Source organism: Littorina saxatilis, linkage group LG14 (assembly GCF_037325665.1).
Source record: "Littorina saxatilis isolate snail1 linkage group LG14, US_GU_Lsax_2.0, whole genome shotgun sequence".
NCBI classification, from domain to species: Eukaryota; Metazoa; Mollusca; class Gastropoda; order Littorinimorpha; family Littorinidae; genus Littorina; species Littorina saxatilis.
In genome coordinates, this window is record NC_090258.1 from 35,439,575 (window position 1) to 35,460,314 (window position 20,740).

Here is a 20,740-nt window from a genome sequence, read left to right on the forward strand (position 1 = left end):
TCCCGGTACTCCCCAATACCCTCAAACCCCAAACCCCTGACCATGACTCTGTCAAGGCTAGCAAGGAAAAACAGCGACAAACCTTCGACAGGAGACATGCAGCGAAAGATCTGCCATCGCTTCAACCCGGCGACTCCGTCTGGATCCGCGACATGAAGCGATCTGGAGAGGTGGTTGCCAAAGCCACCAGTCCTCGATCCTACATCATCCGTACGGAGAAGGGCACCATCCGGCGCAACAGATCTGCTATGGTGTCTACCCCAGCAGATGGCAACAACCAGCTATCAACACCAAAGGCGTCACAAACACCACAACAGCCAACACCAGACGCACAGCCAACATCCCCTGCAGTGCTACGGTCATCACTACCACAGCCTTCACTCACACCAAACCCAGGGTCAGCACCGTGTACCAGATCCGGGAGGCCCGTGGTTAAGCCTAACAGGCTTAATCTGTGAAGCGATGTATAGAAAATTCTTCTATTTCGTTTTCGAAGAAGAATTCGAAAGCTTTAGGCTTCTGTTGTGCTGTGTAGGAATTCATAGTCACGGTTCTTCTATTTAGTTTCGTGGAAGAACACATGTCAGTGTATTTCTACAAACGCACGCACTAAATTACATCAAGAATGTAATTTTGCAACTGCCTTTGTATGTCAGTGTCAATGTATTTCCACAAACGCATGCACTAAATTACATCACGAATGTAATTTTGTAACTGCCTTTGTATGACACTTTGTAGTAAAACTAGTATGCATAAAATAGATTTATGAATCTATTTCACTTAACCAGCAGTATTATTCAAAATGGAATTTCTCATGTCATCAACAGTGTGGAAAATTCATGAAATCCAGTAACAGACTGAAACCAGCAGTATTATTCAAAATGGAATTTCTCAAGTCATCAACGGTGTGGAAAATTCATGAAATCCAGTAACAGACTGTGTCCCTTCTGAACTAAACAAAGAACTGTATGTCTTAGTTTCTAGTCAAAGATATTAACATTGCAGTATTAATTCGTCATTGGTGCTAATTTACCAAAGCATGCTTGTGCAAATGATTTATTAAATACAGTATTGCTAACACTTGGACTGATACAGAAATGGACAATCATCAGATTATTATAATTAAGATTGTTTTAAAGTTATTATTACTGGAACAATAACTTGGAAGGGAGGTGTGGTAATATCGTACCGTCAGTCTTAGCAGACGACGTGTCCATGACCTTATACATGTACAGTCCAAGGGACATCACTCTGGCAGGTTAGCCTCGTTCTGGTCTTCAATAAAGCACGTTGTAACTACACACGCCTTGTGTCTATATTTGCCCGTATCCGAGAATACTACAGATAGCAGAAGCTACTATGACAAGCAAAGTGAAAGTGTGCCAGTGTTACCTTGGGTGCAGGTGGCCCTGTCCTGGTTGAGCCTGAAGCCGTACCGACAGAAGCAGTTGTAGGAGCCAGGCACATTGCCGCAGCGTTGCTCACAGTTGTTCTGGCTGCTGTCACACTCGTCTATGTCTGTGCCAAACAGTCACACAAAAACGTCAAGTCACACCTTTTGAAAACCAAAAGTCACTCACAAATGTCAACTCACACCTTTTGAAAAGTAAACATAGTTACTAAGTTAGCTAGATTATGCAGGGTCAGCGGGTCATGGGGCTGAGATCACAATGCGGATTTTTCTTTTTTCTCCCTCCCCTGACTTGAACAACTCTTGGCCAAACATCAATTTTAGCCTGCCATGTCAATATTGTTTAATTTAAGCAGGGTCACGAAAGGTCGTGTCTCAAAGCTGATTAATGAAAAAAGAAATCTTTTATGATTTAAGAATGTTTGTGTTACAAGCTGTCAATTTATTATTTAGATTTTAAAAGTTTGTACTGTAGATCAGACGGTCCACGAAAATAAATTCTTTGAACATTTCTCACTTGACGGAAAGCAGCCAAGATGTTCCCGTTCGGTGAGCGTTCAAATGGAAGGGTGTTTGTACTGTGTGTAAAAGCCTGACAGTATCTGTGATGGTTTACGGGAGGCTTACGTACTGTGCCTTTAAAAAATACACACTGTGTTTTCAAAGCAACTTTCACACTGTGTTTTCAAAGCACTGTGTTGACAAGCAGCACAAACAAAACAAGAAGAGCAAACGCTCGATCGAGTCACTTTCGCAGTTCTGAATATTATATGAGGCATCAGATGGACAGGAAGAAATTGCTATTCACAACACAATGCATACCTGAAGCATACCTGTGACCTTGAAAAAGGTCAAAGGTCACCAAAGCAGACGTCAAAGTGTAGAGGTCACTGGGAGTCACGTTCACATAAAATTTGAGCCCGGTCACTTTTATAGTTTCCGAGAAAAGCCCAACGTTAAGTTGTGTGTTGCCGAACAGAAAAGGCTAGTTATCTCCCTTGTTTTTCTGATAACGTTCGTAAAAGGCTACAGATGTAAATACTTTGATGTAAAGAATAATCCTACAAAGTTTCAATCACATCCGATGAACTTTGTCAAAGATATAAAATGTCTAATTTTTCCTTTGACGCTGACCTGTGACCTTGAAAAAGGTAAAAGGTCAACGAAACCATCGTTAAAGTGTAGAGGTCATTGGAGGTCACGACTAAACAAAATATGAGCCCGATCGCTTTGATAGTTTCCGAGAAAAGTCCAACGTTAAGGTGGTGTCTACGGACGGCCGGCCGGCCGGCCGGACAGACTAACACTGACCGATTACATAGAGTCACTTTTTCTCAAGTGACTCAAAAATCATTCTAAAATCCCTTCTGGTTAGGAGGCTAGACTACACATATCCTGAGTTTGTTAATAAGACCAGCCCGATTTGGTGGTCCCAGGTGTGAACTGCGGTGAATGGTGAGTGTCCAAACAAGAACTAAGGATACCTGTACACTGGCTGTTCACACTTGCATAGCCCGGTGTGAACTGCGGTGAATGGTGAGTGTCCAAACAAGAACTAAGGATACCTGTACACTGGCTGTTCACACTTGCATAGCCCGGTCTGAACTGCGGTGAATGGTTAGTGTCCAAACAAGAACTAAGGATACCTGTACACTGGCTGTTCACACTTGCATAGCCCGGTGTGAACTGCGGTGAATGGTGAGTGTCCAAACAAGAACTAAGGATACCTGTACACTGGCTGTTCACACTTGCATAGCCCGGTCTGAACTGCGGTGAATGCTGAGTGTCCAAACAAGCACTAAGGATACCTGTACACTGGCTGTTCACACGTGCATAGCCCGGTGTGAACTGCGGTGAATGGTGAGTGTCCAAACAAGAACTAAGGATACCTGTACACTGGCTGTTCACACTTGCATAGCCCGGTCTGAACTGCGGTGAATGGTGAGTGTCCAAACAAGAACTAAGGATACCTGTACACTGGCTGTTCACACTTGCATAGCCCGGTCTGAACTGCGGTGAATGGTGAGTGTCCAAACAAGAACTAAGGATACCTGTACACTGGCTGTTCACACTTGCATAGCCCGGTCTAAACTGCGGTGAATGGTGAGTGTCCAAACAAGAACTAAGGATACCTGTACACTGGCTGTTCACACTTGCATAGCCCGGTGTGAACTGCGGTGAATGGTGAGTGTCCAAACAAGAACTAAGGATACCTGTACACTGGCTGTTCACACTTGCATAGCCCGGTCTGAACTGCGGTGAATGGTGAGTGTCCAAACAAGAACTAAGGATACCTGTACACTGGCTGTTCACACTTGCATAGCCCGGTCTGAACTGCGGTGAATGGTGAGTGTCCAAACAAGAACTAAGGATACCTGTACACTGGCTGTTCACACGTGCATAGCCCGGTCTAAACTGCGGTGAATGGTGAGTGTCCAAACAAGAACTAAGGATACCTGTACACTGGCTGTTCACACTTGCATAGCCCGGTGTGAACTGCGGTGAATGGTGAGTGTCCAAACAAGAACTAAGGATACCTGTACACTGGCTGTTCACACTTGCATAGCCCGGTCTGAACTGCGGTGAATGCTGAGTGTCCAAACAAGCACTAAGGATACCTGTACACTGGCTGTTCACACGTGCATATCCTGGTCTGCACGTGCAGTAAACAGAGCCTGGAATGTTGTGACACTGCTCCAGCTCTCCGCATGTGTTCAGTCCCGACTCCTCGTTGCACTCATCAACATCTGAATAAAAAACAGGTCACAACAAAGAAGACAAAAGAATTAATGTCATCTAAAAAATATTGAAAATGGGATAAAAGTAGGTCTTAGTTCCTCACCTACTCTCACTGCCTTGATTCTCACCATGGGGAGAGTAGGGGGAGAGGAAGTGGGTTTGGGGGAAAGTAATCCTTGTATCTTCATCCACATGTCTCTTTAGTTAGATCAGTATCCATTAAAAACTACTGCGTGATAAATGAAGTCCTAAACTCAGTTTTCACTTGTTCATAAAAGTCTCAGAGGCACACAATTTCAACGAAAATTAAACAACAGTATCCCATTTGGTCAAGTGATTCTCTTCAACCTGAATTTGAACACAAAATTTACTGAGTGAATTGATTTGAAAAGCCAAAATTATCATTTTCGCCATAGTTTTGCCTCAGTTTCAAAACACTGCCATGATTCTCTGTCGGCAAATTTTAATACCTTGCAACAACTTCCTTGAATGTGGAATGGAACACTATTCTTGGACATTAACAGCTAACATATACATTTTGGGTTTGTTCAGTAACCTATAACATAGAATTTCTCAGATAAGCGACCCTGCTTGCCTGTTTTTCAAAGGACATTCTGCTGAAGCTTTAGAACGCTCCTGACATACATCCTCAAAATCAAATTACAGGTGCATTAATGTTTAATCTGTAATCCCAAACTCACCTTGACAAACACCTTCAGCGTTCTTGGTGTATCCATCCAAACAGAGGCAAGAGTATGAGCCATTGCTGTTCATGCACAGTTTCCCCTCACCACACACATTGGGGTTCTGCTCACACTCATCTATGTCATCCTGACACTGACTGCCAGTCCAGCCAGCCTGACACACACAGCCGGTGACAGGGTGACAGCTCAGACCACGCCCACTGCAGGAGCAGGTATGACGACACTCAGGTCCGTAGCGCAGTTTGGGGCACGGGACGCATGTGCGTTGGTCGCTGCCCATGGCGTATCCCGCGTAGCATGTGCACACAAAGCTACCATCAGTGTTGTTGCAAGACTGGCTGCAGACACCTTCCGCGCACTCGTCTCGGTCCAGGCAGGTGTTGTTGTCAGCCAGGTCCAGCGTGTAACCACTGAAGCAGAAGCACTGTGCCTGGGAGCCCTGGCTGGCCGAGCAGCCTTGGTCACACTCATTACTGTTGCACGCCGCACTGATGGCACTGATGTTCACCTCACAGGTTCCTGATCACACAAAGGGTCCCATCAGGGACACGTTCAGTACTCTCTTAATGGAAGTTATCTTTTAACAGATTGATTCCGCATAACTCTCAACGGCTTATTCTTGTTGCGGAGTCAGCTTACATCCCTTTGTTTCTTGGATATTATCATTAGCACTCTGCTTCATTTGGTTATGAGTATCTCTTGACAACCTTATTTCTTGTTTTACTTTGTTTTGTTTTGATGGTTATGTGAAGAAACCCTACAGATGATTTCCAGAAAAACACTTTCGGTTTTTTTCTAACACTAACACCCACCTGAATCAAACATCAAGAATCTGACCCTTAGAGGCATCATCAAGTAAAGCTCCTTCGTTTGTGTGCTGATATTATTAGAAAGCTTATATTCATAAGCTAATAACTAATAAACAATCATAAGCGCTTATAACTATATATACTACATGAATCATAATTATGTTTCCTACAATCGTCGGTGCTTTGGGTGCCCTATTCTTTGATCCATTAGACTATAGGCATAGAGCATGCCAGTGCACACTGGTTTCACTGCCAAATACTCTTACTACATTGTACTTCTATCCTCATAATTATGACCAGAAAGTGGCAACACTTGGTTTTGTGGCCACGTAGCAGGTCTACTGGTTGATATAACACAATGACACACATTTACTGACACATGTAAGACAGTTGAACTCCCCTTTGAAGACATCTAAAAATTATGTGGCAGAAATGATAATCGATACGACGATTGTGGCCGCCAAATGGATGATGAAGAAATGACAAACAGGTCAGTGTATCTATGTAATAAGAATATGTAATGCAGGAAAGCTGGTACCAACCTTTATCAGACAAACTATAGCCAGGGAAGCAATGACACTGGAAACCTCCCTCCGTGTTGTTACACTGCTGTTGACAGCTGTCCGTTTTCTCAGCACATTCATTGATGTCGTCACAGCTCGCTAGATCGTGACTGAGACGGTAGCTGTCATTGCAGGCACAGGCGAAGGAGCCAGGCACGTTGATGCACTGATGAGAGCATTTGTTTGCCTGGCCACACTCATCCACATCTTTGCATCTAACACATCAAGAGGAGGGAGACGTGTCGTTAAAGCTGTGGTCTATTTATGACTTTCCGGGGCTACGAGGTTGAAAAGATAGGGCTGAAAATCATGTACAGAATTCTGTACAGCAAACGCTGAGAAAATGTAAGTGTTACGCCCTCACGGCAAAACCATTAGGGGCATGTTACATGGGAAAACCCGGCTTTGTATGAAAATAAATAATAAAAATGCGGGGGGGGGGGGGGGGGGGGGGGATGGGGATGTAGACAGCTGGCTGCCGGCTGCTAGAGGAGACCTGAAATGGGCTAGGGACCGGGTTGGGTCGTCTTGGGTCGCAGTGCTGAAATGGTTACTTTATTGGCTGTTGGCCGAACGGACACCCGGGCTTCATATTTTTGCATGCATGTATTCGTGTTTCCAAGGCCTGAGGCTTTCGCTGTGACCCTGGGATCTTTATCGTGCGCATGCGTGCACACGGGGGTGTTCGGACACCGAGGAGAGTCTGCACAAAGTTGACTCTGGGACACACATCCTGCGCCGAACTTGGGGGTTGAACCCACGCTGATAATAACAACCGGTTTTAAAGGTCCTTGTCTACATTTTAATACATGACCATTAAAATGCGGAGTCTATTATCCACAAATATCAACAATTCACCCCCTTTCGATCAGGAAAGACGAAGCCAGTGTAGCCGTTTGAAAATTCATTGTAGTATTCCAGCGTAGTACTCATAGTAGGATATCCTTATTTGGAAAATGCCACGCTACCCAAAAAGAAAATCTTTTTTTACATATATTTTTTTTCTATAACTTTTTTCCCCATGGTTCATTCATCATTTGACATAATTTTGTATCGAAATCTAACCATAAGATTATTGAAAAAAAGCAAAAATGCAGACGACCACCTTTAAAGCCCGCGCCTCCACCGACTTGGCAAACTCCCCACCCAATATGTTGGGGTCAAGAAGTTCCATGGAGGGCGGGGGTATGGAGTAACACATAGTGTTTTGCTCAGAACAGTCCCACCCAAGCAGAGCCGCGTTGGGGGTACGCATTACCGTGAAGCTGGCAGTCAGTGCTACCAAATGTCGTCTGTGTCTACCACTCGGTGGTGACTTAATGTGGGTCTATGTAAGCAGATGCCAGCGCAAGCAATCTGATGCAGAGTCAGGAGGCGGTTTGGTACAAGAGAACCTTAGAGGCCACAGCCTCGGCCGTCTAAGGGATCTGTGTGTCTGGAGGCACATTTGGTTTCTGAGGTTCAAGCGGAGCTATTGCCTCTGCTCCCAAGTTCCCGTGTCTGGAGGCGTTTTTGATATGGAAGCAAACCTGTAGGTTGGGGCCTCTGCCTTTCAGGATGCCAGGACGACAAAATGTGTGTCTTGAGACACATTTACCGAAACCCCACCTATATGGCGTGTATGACCTTAAGAGCTTCAGTCAACGCTTAAATGTTGCAGTGGTAACATCCGGTTTGCTCTCTCAGAACTGAGCATACTTGTCAAGAAGGATCGAGCAGAAAAAATAAACGCCTTGGCAGGGATTCGAGCTCAAGACCTCGAAATGTCGGGGCAGATGTCTTAACCGCTAGGCCACTCCACCAGTGTCGTCAAAGATAGAACAAATGATAATTTTATATCATTCTACGCTTGAATTACCATTCATGCGTTGCAAAAACGTAAAATTGCCGTTGAAATTTGCCTTTATTTGCAAACATGTTCCACGGAATCGCAGTACATGTTTACACCGCCTTGCTACATGACATTCGCGCCACTCGAGAGCTGCGATATCTCTATTTACAACATGCAAGAAAAATGAGAAGAACTGTAATTGAATCCCTCCAAAGCTCTGTGCAGTTGAAAACAGACATCAAAGAAATAGTTATACATGTATTCACTTCTGAACAGTGGGCGGATAGAGATATAAATCATGCTGCTTCAAGAATAATATAAAATGAATTCATATCAATGTTTTCCCTTCTTTTTTTCAAATGACGCATGCAGTAGCCTAGTGGTTAGGGCATCAGTCACAAAAACTCAAGTTTGAGAGTTCGAATCTTCGCCGGAGCGTTTATTTTTTCCCCTTGATCTCTCTTAAAGATAACATATGGTCAGTCTTGAGAGAGCAAACCGGATGTTATCACTGCAACATTCAAGCCTTGACTGAAGCTCTCAAGGTCATACACGCCGTATAGTTGGGGTTTTGGGTAGCGTTTGCTGTACAGAATTCTGTACATGATTTTCAGCCCTATATTTTCAAACTCGTAGCCCCGGAAAGTCATAAATAGACCACAGTTTTAAAGAGATAGCGCCTACCTACAACAATAATACACCTCCAGTTAAAGTGGTATCTAGGGTAGTCATGAATTGATGATCTCAGTGCAGGCGTTTGCTTGGCCACAACATTATAAGATGTTTGGTGGCAATGTTGATAGACAAGCTTTTTTGTTGGTCCGAGGGGGGGCATATCATCTTCGGTTTCATCTTTATCGACCAAGGCCGAAGGACCACATAAAAATGCTGCTCTGACAACAAGCCACCAAACATCGTTTTTGTCATTATTTTGGATGAGCGAAACTACGCACAATAACGTAGTTTTTAGAATTCAATTCCGGGCCTCAAAACGCGTCACAGTAGTTCAAGATAACACTGACAATCATACTTGTCTGAGGTAACTTCTTCGTCGCTTTTCTTCCAGAGAGCTGTGCAGAGCTGCCATCATGTTTGCAAGTTCTGTAAGTTTTTGTCATATTCCTTTTCTTTTCAGTGTTTTATGACTTTTCGTTATGCATTTTGCGATTACGGAGATAAGTTGCAAATTGACCATGAGTCGCCGCGGTAATTATCAACACTGATTGGGTCTTTGAGAGTGAATGCTTACAATCGTTGTCCTCGGAAACACGAATCCAAAGCCGTGATGGTTCCACGCCTGATAGGCTTTTACTTTGACAATCCACGTTTTGCCTGAAAGCTCAAACCCATTCACCACTTTGATTTGTTACATGGGGAACAGCGTTATTTATTCCCCAGCTGGTTATGAATCGAAAATTTCAAAAATAAATTTTCATTTGATTAATATACTTACACAACTCACATATATTGCATTAACTTCAGTTTGGTGCTTAGACATTGAAGTACTTACACAACTCACATATATTGCATTAACTTCAGTTTGGTGCTTAGACATTGAAGTACTGACCCTGGTAAGAGGGGGAGGTAACGGCATGAAAAACTTCATGCCCTTTAACATAGTCCGTTATGGTGACCTCCCCTCGGTCTCCTGCGCAAGTGCGGGAAACCTGACCGGTAATATCTTTCCTCACTGAAAACGAACCCCTTTGAAAACATTAGGTACAAGAAAAGAAGTTGATCAGAGATCAACAGGGCGCAATCATGTTGGTGAACATTGTTTCCATTGGGGTTATTATATATAAAACATCAGAAGTTGTGAAAGAAACATTTGAAAGTCAGCAGAGACTTTCTTCTGAGATTTGTTAAAATATATTTATGTGTGTGTGTGTGTGTGTGTGTGTGTCTGTGTGTGTGTCTGTGTGTGTGTCTGTGTGTGTGTGGGTGGGTGGGTGTTTTTTGTGTGTGCAATAACTGATTTGCAAAAGGAAGTACATGTACATTGTATCTTCATGGTAAGAAGGATTGTAAGCATGTGTAAGAGACAATTAGACAGGCAGAATTTTTGTAGGAAGCTGTTTGAGGAACCGAGGAGCATTTTGTTGAAATAGTGATCAAAGTGATAAATTCAATGAAGCAGCACAGATGTCGACCTGATGTACATGTCATGAGAGTAGCTGCTAATTGATGCCGGTGCTAGTATGTGAATGCACAAAATTGTGTTTGTAATCTTTCTTTCTTTCTTTCTTTATTTGGTGTTTAACGTCGTTTTCAACCACGAAGGTTATATCGCGACGAGTTTGTAATCATACAGAATATTAATCCTACCTGGAAAATCAAAATGTGTTTTTCTTTTAGACAATAGAGTTCAAGTACCCCTTAATATACATTTTAAAGTCCGTTTTAACTTAGTCATTACATAGGTTCAGTTCTCAGTGCATGTAGGCAAGACATGTACATCACCGGTACACGTATTAGAAACTTTATCCATATTAATACCATGCATGGAACTACTACGAATAGCAGACGATCTAATTGCCGAAAGTCATTCTGTGTTGTTTATGTTCACAAGCTCACATAAAATTATTTATGCAACACACTAAGACCAGACCAAAGTTGAGATTGAAATGGGCATGGTGGAGTTTTTGTGTGATAAGGAACGCATACCTAATCAAGTTAAAATTGCTCAATTCAATATGACTAAAACGTTTGTTACTGCGGTAAGATCTGTCTCTCTTTGGTCGATGTGAATGCGTGAAATATTGTGTAAAAAATTCCATGTCACACGGCATCTATAGTTATTGTAAAGCGCATTGAGCATATATAGGATTATGCGCTATAGCAAATGTCCATTATTATTATTATTATTATTATTATAATCCAACACAAGCTTCCAGTTCCTTGAAACAGAACATACAATTCTGCCGTTGTTTACCCTTCGCCTTTTCATGATAAGTTACAATGATGCTGCGATTGTACAGACAGGGAACCTTTAGAAGCAAAGGAATTCGTCTTCAGCTCGATCGTTCTCTAAAATTCATTTACACGTACTTTAAAAAATGTCGCAACTCTACAACATGGTAGAAAACAAAAGTTACAAACGACATACGGGACCTTACTTCCCATGCATTATACAGGGTGGCCACCAAAACAAATGCCACTTTCTGTCATTCTGTGAGTGTGAGAAAGCCTGGATGAAATCGACAGTGAAGGCTGATTTGAAAATCGCAGTTAAAAATGTAACATAAAATTGTTAAAAAGAACTTGAGAAGTAAACATATGAAAAGAAACTGTTAAAAACAAAACAAAACAAAACGAGCGACCACTGATTGATAAATGAACATTATGGAAAGTAAATAATAAAGATGGGTATACATGAGTGCAGAGTATGTGCACGAGATCACATGTAAACTTCGCAGAAAGGGAATCAAAGGAGTGGGCAACAATCACGGCACACTAACACTCTCTTTTCTATCCTGTTGAATACATACGACCACACATAATCAAGGTTTCAGTGTTTCAAGGTTTTATAGTCGTGATTAGATCCGTAAGGGTTGTTAGCTAACACAATAAACAACTAACCCAAACCAATAAAATGAAAATGCACCCAGAAACAGCCAACAATGAAAAAAAACTAATCAAAACAAAGAACAGTAGTGAAAGATGACCTACTCAGCCATACCTCTGTTTTCCTCTCTACTGCCCCTTCACCCCCCAGCTTCACAACAAACACCTACCCTACTTTCCCGGCATGTGTGACCAGCCGACAGCTTCCTTGTTATGTATCGCAGAGAGAGAGATTGAGAGAGAGAGAGAGAGAGAGAGAGAGAGAGAGAGAGAGAGAGAGAGAGAGAGAGAGACAGACAGAGAGAGACAGATAGAGAGACAGAGACAGACTGAGAGACACAGAGACAGAGAGAGACACACACAGACATAGAGACACAGGCAGAGAGAGACAGACATAGAGAGAGAGACAGAGACAGACAGACAGACACAAAGACAGAGAGAGAGACACACGCACACACACGCTGCGCTGAGGACTTATTGTTATATGAAGTCTTATATCGCGCGCGTATCTCCAGACTCGGACTCAAGGCGCAGGGATCTATTTATGCCGTGTGAGATGGAATTTTTTACACAATACATCACGCATTCACATCGACCAGCAGATCGCAGCCATTTCGGCGCATATCCTACTTTTCACGGCCTATTATTCCAAGTCACACGGGTATTTTGGTGGACATTTTTTTTTTATCTATGCCCATACAATTTTGCCAGGAAAGACCCTTTTGTCAATCGTGGGATCTTTAACGTGCACACCCCAATGTAGTGTACACGAAGGGACCTCGGTTTTTCGTCTCATCCGAAAGACTAGCACTTGAACCCACCACCTAGGTTAGGAAAGGGGGGAGAAAATTGCTAACGCCCTGACCCAGGGTCGAACTCGCAACCTCTCGCTTCCGAGCGCAAGTGCGTTACCACTCGCCCACCCAGTCCACTTCGGAAATTCTTCCGGACTTGAGTACCGCCAGCGAAGAGGCCCAAGCTTCGTGAGTCCTGGCTGACCTAAGAGGAAGGACTGACTCCCCCCCCCCCCCTCCCTTTTCTCTCCCACCACTCGTATGCTTGCCTTATGAGAGTGGAAGACCATCGAGCGAGCGTAACCTTCAATGTCTTTGCTTCTTTTGGTATTTATTGAAATAAAAAGAAGTTTTTGTTCCCTTGCTCTGATCAGAGCAGTGCGAGACAGGTAAGCGCTAAGAACTCGGACCGGGCAATTAGCGATATCAGGGTCACCTGGTGACAAGATTTTGGTAAGGGGCTGAATTGAGATTACGGGAGATGGTTGTCCAGGTTTCTGGTTTTTCGCTATGAAATCTGGACGAAAACGAAGTGTCATTGATCCGTCTTTCTCAAACAAAATATCTTTAGCAAGACCAGAAAGGGCGTGAATCTCACTACCTCGCCTTGCGGAGGCGAGCAAAATCAGCATTAGAGCTTTGCGCGTCAGATTGGATAAGCTTGCTTCGTGTAGCGGCTCGAAGTCTTGAGACCTTAAGAATTCTAAGACGAGCAACAGATCCCATGACGGGATTGGTGTTTTTGCTTTAGCTGAACTTAACGCGGCGCCTTTGATGACTCCTGCTATTACACTGCCTAGGGTGATAGAGTGTCCTAGCTGTTTTAACGTTGCCGAAATGGCAGAACGTCTGACTCTTAACGAGGACGGGGAACGGCCTTGGGACGAGAGATGATTGGCGACATGCATGGACCGTGGCAAGACGGGGTTCACTCCGTTTCCCGCGCACCATTTCGTCCATGTGGTCCAATGAGAAGAGTAAACAGAGGTAGTAGAGCTTCTATGTGCCTTTTGAACCAGGTTTAGGGTCAATTCTGAGGTCTCCATCCGTGAAGGGACATTGACTGAGGATTCTCGTGTAAAATCCCTGTTCTTGGCTGAAGAAGCTCTCCTTTTGCGAGATTCAGCGGGATTGGCGGACCGCTCGAGAGTCTCAATAAATCCGGAAACCAATGCTGGCTTGACCACAGTGGTGCGACCAGAATGAGGGATGGCCTTTTTAGATTGGCCTTTCTCAGGACTTTGCTGAGGAGTGGTACCGGTGGAAAAGCACAAGCTACGAGTCCGGTCCATTTTATTTCCAGGGCATTGCCCCTGGGTCTGGAAAGGGGGAGACAAAAATCGGAAGTCTCCTTGAAAACCGTGTGGCAAACAGATCGATGAGGAGCTTCTCGACTTGTGCCCAGAGGGGCAAAAGTGCGTGGTGTGAGATCGTCCATTCCGTGTTGAAAGCACCATGTCAGTATTTCGCATGTCCTGTTGGACAGAGAGGGGGATTGTGAGCCACCCTGCTTGTTTATATAGGCGACAACTGTTGTGTTGTCCGTATGTAGCATGACATGCTTGCCTTTGAGGAGAGACAGAAATCTCAGAAGGCCTTGAAAGACAGCCTCGAGCTCGAGGAGATTGATATGCCAGTGGGTTTGTGACGAAGTCCACTGTCTAGATGGGCTCCCCATCCCATGAGGGAAGCTTCCGTGAAGAGGTGTTCTTCCGGTACTGGGGGAGCAATAGGAACACCCTATGATATCCTCGGAATGTGAAGCCACTGCCGTGTTGTGGTCTGGAACCACTCTTGGATGGGGACACACACCTGCCAACCTTGAGAGGTTGGATCCCAAGCTGATTTCAGCGCCGCTTGGAAAGGTCGCTTGTGGACCCTTCCAAGCGGAACAAGTGTGGACATCGAATCCATCTGACTTTGGATAGACGCCGGTACTCCGACTTGGGGCTTGATTGAGGTCGGACATGGAAATGAGAAGATCCTGGAGTTTGTCGATTCTCCTTTGAGAAGGACGAACCGTCCACTTTAGCGTGTCGAAGCTCATGCCCAAATAAGTGAACGTTTGAGATGGTTTGAGCTCTGACTTCTTTTGGTTGATCGAAAAACCTAGGTCGTTCGCATGCTGTAGAACTAGCTGGGTACGGAGGTGACAGAGTGCCCCTTTCTGGTTGAGTATCAACCAATCGTTCGGAGACTAGACTTACGCCCTGTTGCCTTATAAGTGCGCAGAACTGGCGCACGACCATCGTGAAAATCCAAGGCGCAAGTGAAAGGCCGAAAGGAAGGGCCTTGAACTGGTAGATCCATAAGAACCTCAGCCATTTCTGATCTGAACTGTGAACCAGAATGTGAAAATATGCGTTGGTCAAATCTATTCTCAAAGCAATACGGCTTCTAGGGGGCGTCACAGGACGCAACCCTATCAAAGGTCAAAGCCGTCTTTCGGCAAGTCGAGGGGGTCAGGGCGTAAGCCCAACCCCCAATGATGCACCCCCGACCCAAGCACCCCCACGGCCCCCACCCTTTCGGTTCTGGGAACTGTGAACCAGAATGTGAAAATATGCGTTGGTCAAATCTATTGAAGTCACCCAGTCCCCTGGCCGGAGCGACTCCCTGACCGATGTTGGGGTCTCCGTGGTGAATTTTATCTGCCTTAGAAATTTGTTCAGAGAAGAGAGATCTAAGACGGGACGCCACCCTCCCGATGCTTTTGGGACGACAAACAGTCTCCCGTAAAACCCCGGGGAGGTATGGTTCTTTACTTCTTCTATTGCCTTCTTCTGAAGTAATAAAAGAATCTCTGCTTGAATCGCAGATCTGGCTTCCGGCTTGGCCGGGAATTTGAAACTGGATGGTTTTCTGGTTAGAGGGGCCTTTTGTCTCCCTGCCAGAGAAGTCGGAACCCCGACCGTACTACCCCCACGATCCATTGGTTGTCTGTCCTGGACAGCCAAGCTGGAAGGGCACTGGAAAGGCCGCCCGCCACCGAAAGGGTGGGGGCCGTGGGGGTGCATGGGTCGGGGGTGTATCATTGGGGGTTGGGCTTACGCCCTGACCCCCTCGACTTGCCGAAAGACGGCTTTGACCTTTGATAGGGTTGCGTCCTGTGACGCCCCCTAGAAGCCGTATTGCTTTGAGAAGTCTGTCCACTGTTAGTCGCCGAAGCGGGGGGAGCGGCAGGGCCGTAATGTTTGCTCTGAGGCTTCTTAAAAGCTTTCTCAGTCATCTTGGCAAAATGTAAGTCCTTTGCTTCTTGTGACTCCTTCCTCAGGGCTTCCATGGACTGCTGTCCAAGGAGCGCCCCTTCTATGAAGGGTGAACTTCGAAGCGAGTCAAGAGTTGTTTTTTCCTTGAGTCTAGAGCCAGACAGAAACGACTCCCTACGCCAGAAAACTGCCGGGGAATAGAGCCTGGCAGAGGTGGCCATCTGTTTGGCCGTCACTTTGGCCAGAGTGGCGAAAAAAGAACAGCCGCATCTTTTTCAACAGCGTCGGGCCTGAACTTGAACGGTTCCAGAGAAGCGGTCACTGAACGTGACAAAGATCTTATAAGGGTCTCGGAGAGGGAAGCCAACTCGAGCAAGAAACGGCCTGTCTCCTCTATGGCTAAGAGGCTCTCCTCAGTGCAGAGCGAGGCTCTACTTTTCTTATAGCCATCCGTTCGAAGAGTGGACAGTTCCGGTGTGACCGGAAAGGGTGCTCTGGGCAAAGCGAAAGTGTTGATCAGATTCCTAGGCTTAGAGTGCAAGCGTGGTTTACGCTGACTCAAATGAGCGAAGGGTGCGGCCTACTGTGGAGAAGCCAGCCAAGGCTGTGCAGCGGCCGGCGCTTGATCGTGAGCCGTGACTAATGGTAGTGGTGGGTACAGTGGATCACTGTTCAACACACGTGCCATTTCAAAAGCAACGGAAGGCGACTCCCGTCACGCTTTCCTGCGATGGTGTGAAGTCGTCCACAGGGGGTGGTACAGCAAACCTGGTAGCTACAGATACCCCTTCCTCAAAGTAACGTGACGTGACCTCTGCAGCCAAAGCTAAAGTAGCTTGTAGTTTAGCTGGAATCCGGAAGTTGGGATCGTCCTCTATGAAAGAGGAAGAGTCAACAAAATCATCATCGACTTCTTGTCCGTCTGTGTGATCGTTTGCCGGAAGTGCACCGGTATCCCACACAGCAGATAAAACATCGGCCGAAGCCGGAAGAGGTTGACCTGTGAAACTGGAAGTAGGTATTCGTCTAGAGGACGAGCCTTCTCCCTGCCGAAAAGGCGGAGGTCTGACGCGTGTTTCTTTCAGGCGAGATCTTCTTTCGGCTAGTCGCTCGCGAAGCTAGGAGGCGAGATTGTCTATGAAACGGTTTAATGGCTAGCTACGCAAGAATTAAACACCATTGGTTGATTCCAAAAAGGTCGTCTGCAGTGGTCGGTAAAAAACCATGGACAGCCAATCGGAAGGGCAGCTGCGTGTTTGCCATGTTTTCTCGCCAAGCGAGCAAGCCCAAAGCTACCTAGCGTTCGAGGCGAAAATTCTAGCGTCACTCGCGGCGAGATGTTCCCAAGAAACGGTACTTCCTCGCCCCACTCGCCAATCTCGCCTATTCTTGCCTGTAAGAAACAGGGGACTGTTCTGGCGAACCTCGACCGGAAACCGGGAGGCGTCGCAGAATTGCGAACCTCGACCGCGAACGCCGGAGCGTTGTCCACGGGAGGCGTCGCGCGAACACCAACCGCGAACGCCGAAGCGTTGTCCACGGAAGGCGTCGCAGCCTGGCGCACCTCGACCGGAACCGCCGGAGCGGAACCGGGAGGCGTCGCTGGCTGACGAACCTCAACCGGAAACGCCGAAGCGTAGTACCCGGGAGGCGTCGTCAAAATACCTGAGCCTCTGGTAACTGAGGGGTAGCTTCCGCTGAACTCCGATGTGGCATCACCGTGAGTGGGAAACAAGGAAGAATTAATTCCAAGGCCGAAACGGGACTCTTCTGCATGAACGTCCGCCGACGTAATGGTGGCAGAAGACTTGCTGGGCTTCAGACTCGACAACGAACGTGCGTCGCCGACTGCGGGCGGGAGAGCTATAGAAGCCGCGCACGCTGAGAGACGCTCACTGGCAAGTAAGCTTTGCATTTCTGTTTTGAAAGACGCGAACATGGAAAACAACATATCTTGGTCTATGTTCTTGCTTTGAACTGGGGAGGTGAGCTTTGCTTTGCTCTCCACACTAGGGGAGGCAGGATTTTCTATAGGGACCTCAAAAGATTCCTTAGATTCAGGATTGTAAACGCTCACGACTGTTTCAAGTTTTGGCGTGCTTTTAGACTTTGACCTTGATTTCGCCTTCTTGCCCGGCGGAGTTATAGAAGCGGGAACCTGCTTGGCAGAGCTCTTGACTTTCTCACTATCCGCCATTGTTGTTTACTAAACTATTCAAGGTTGAGTGTAAACCAACACATTTTTGGCAAAGTATGTCAAGGCGAAAAATTACAGACAAATTGTAACAAGGAACGTTCTCACCCAAAAGAAGAAGAACGTGAAGCAGACTAGAAGTGTACGTCAGGGTCAATGGCCTTATAATCCTAGGCCAGTGGCTTAGAAAAGCTGGTTGAACTCCACACACGTCTGTTCACCGTGTATTGAAGTGAGAGAATGATATTACAGGTCAGGTTTCCCGCACTTGCGCAGGAGACCGAGGGGAGGTAACCATAACGAACAATGTCAAAGGGCAATAAGTTTTTCATGCGGTTACCTCCCCCTCTTACCAGGGTCAGTACTTCAATGTCAAAGCACCAAACTGAAGTTAATGCTATATATGTGAGTTGACGTAAGAAAATGTAATTTAATGAATACTTGTGAACATGATGACAACAATAGTTAGCATCCAAGATTAAGACACAAGGGGGAAGTAGACAAATACCTGTAATGATACCTGTGAATTTTGATGAAAGAGGCTAGACAAACAGGATTAATGTTACCCAGTTTCTGCTCCCAATGACTAGCTAAAGTCTGAAACGTTTTAAAATTGCCAGAGGAAAGATTTTTGTAACAGATGGACAAGCAGGCTGACATTTACAAGAACAGTATGTACACTAAGGTAGCCCATTATGAGAAGCTCAGCCTTTATCACACAGAACACTCATGACCCTTTGCCCAACTCGACACTGACAATCCTGGCAAAGCATACACACTTCATGGAACTTACTTGCATGGGAAAGCATTTCCATTCCCATGAAACTTGCCTGCACGGCAAAGCATTTAAACTTCATGGAACTGACTTACATGGTAAAGCATGTAGACCTCAACATAAACTAATTACACCTCAACATAAACTAATTACACCTCAACATAAACTAATTAGGAGAAATAGTACCGTGTTGGATCGTTGGGATCTGTTTGGAACCCTGCTGGACAGCCTGTGCATGTGTACCCTGTCTCGTTGTTGCCCTGGTCCACAGCAGTCAGATCTGTGCATGTCTGGAAAGCGTCGCACGGGCTCTCTTCACACGCGTCATACTCCTCCTCACAGTCATCCCCTGCAACACATGAATCGTGAACACAAGGGAGACACAAGGAAACACTATCCCCTGTAACACATGAATCGAACATTTTAATAATACATTTTCATTTGATTAATATACTTACCCAATTCACATATAGCAATTTACTTCAGTTTAATGCTAGAACGATGAACTACGCTCCACCCTGGTAAGGGGGGAAGTAACCCTAAATATAGAACGGCCTTGACGGTCACATGACAACGCCAGGTCAAGGCTACCTCCCAACATGCACTGCGCATGCATGCTCTCGCCGCAATGTTTTACTCATTCGCTTGAAGCGCCCTCTTATTTTTAGGGGATCTTAAGCGGGGTAGGCGGGAGGGACTTTACTATGTGAATTGGGTAAGTATATTAATCAAATGAAAATTTATTATTAAACTTTTCGATTAAATTACATATCTAATCCCAATTCACATATAGCAGATTGCTAATTAAGGTGGTGGGGTGCTCACCTATGAGCTAGGCAACAATTGCCCTGCTGCTACCATCGCTGGTAGAGCCTTGGTACCGTCTTGCTGCGCACTGGAAATGTCGCGCAGGTAATAGTTGATAAAAACGTCCTCCGATCTCCAGTGGGCAGAATCAAGGACTTCAGATAATCTTCCTGATCTTAGCACAGCTAAAGAGGATGCCCAGGCTCTTGCCTCATGCGTCCATGCTGACGTTAGAGGGAGAACTGACTGCCTCCCCCCCCCTTTCTTTTTGTGCCACCACTCATACGCTTGTTTGATCAGCGTTGAGACCCATTTAGCAAGAGTTACCTTAGATATGTCTTTGTCTCTAGCCGTATTCATAGATAAGAAAAGAAGCTTCTGCTATTTAGCTCTGATAGGAGCCGTGCGGGACAGATAACTGCGAAGAGCTCTAACTGGGCAGTTAGACATAAGACCCGGTGCCAGAATTCTGCTAAGCGGAAGAATTCTGATTATGGGGGAAATTTGATCAGGCTTCTGGTTTTTGGCTATAAACTCCGGCCTAAAGCATAAAGTTATAGAACCATCCTTTTCAAAAGCTATGTCTCTAGATAAGCCTGAGACAGCATGAATTTCACTGCCTCTCCTTGCAGTGGCCAAAAGAACAAGCAAAAGTGTCTTACGAGTAAGATCAACTAGGCTTGCTAATTGCAACGGTTCAAAATCTTGCGATTTTAAGAATTCTAGAATAAGAAAGAGATCCCATGCAGGAACTGGGGCTCTGATTCTAGCAAAACCTATCGAAGCGCCTTTCAGGACACTAGCAATAACACCACTGAGGTTAATGCTGTGACCTAACTGCCTTAACGTAACCGAAATAGCAGATCGCCTAACTCGAAGAGATGAGGGGGAGCTGCCCTGAGATGCTAACCATGACAAGTGATTAGCCACCTGCATAGAACGCGGGGAGACAGAATTGACCTGATTTTCTGCACACCATTTAACCCAAGCTGTCCAATGTGAAGCGTACACTGAGCTCGTAGAATCCCTGTGCGCTTTTTGAACCAAGTCCAGTGTCCTATTCGAAGCGCCCGAACGACGCAGGGAGCTCCTCACAGTCTCCATGCGTGAAGGAGCAGGGACCGTGGGTTCTCGTGTTGAATGCCGGTGCGTGGTTGCAGTAATTCTCCCTTTTCCAGGTTTAGAGGAATGGGAGGACCTTCTGCTAAGCGGAGGAGATCCGGAAACCAGTGCTGACTCTTCCACGTTGGAGCGACTAGAATGAGGGATGGTCGTTCCAACTCTGCTTTCCTTGGCACTTTTCCAAGAAGTTGGAATGGTGGGAAAGCGTAAGCCGTGAG

General features: G+C 45.6%; 1 protein-coding gene across 1 annotated transcript in view; it reads right to left on the reverse strand.

Annotated features, from left to right (window-relative positions):
- LOC138947652 (uncharacterized) overlaps positions 1–20,740 on the reverse strand; it is a 185,347-nt gene that overhangs the window by 72,376 nt on the left and 92,231 nt on the right. Inside the window, exons 23-27 of the mRNA XM_070319175.1 lie at positions 18,780–18,942; positions 6,206–6,441; positions 4,852–5,373; positions 4,030–4,158; positions 1,393–1,518 (exon numbers count right to left, since the gene is read on the reverse strand). Of these exons, the coding sequence (XP_070175276.1) occupies positions 1,393–1,518; positions 4,030–4,158; positions 4,852–5,373; positions 6,206–6,441; positions 18,780–18,942 (1,176 nt within the window). The remainder of the gene's footprint in view (positions 1–1,392; positions 1,519–4,029; positions 4,159–4,851; positions 5,374–6,205; positions 6,442–18,779; positions 18,943–20,740) is intronic.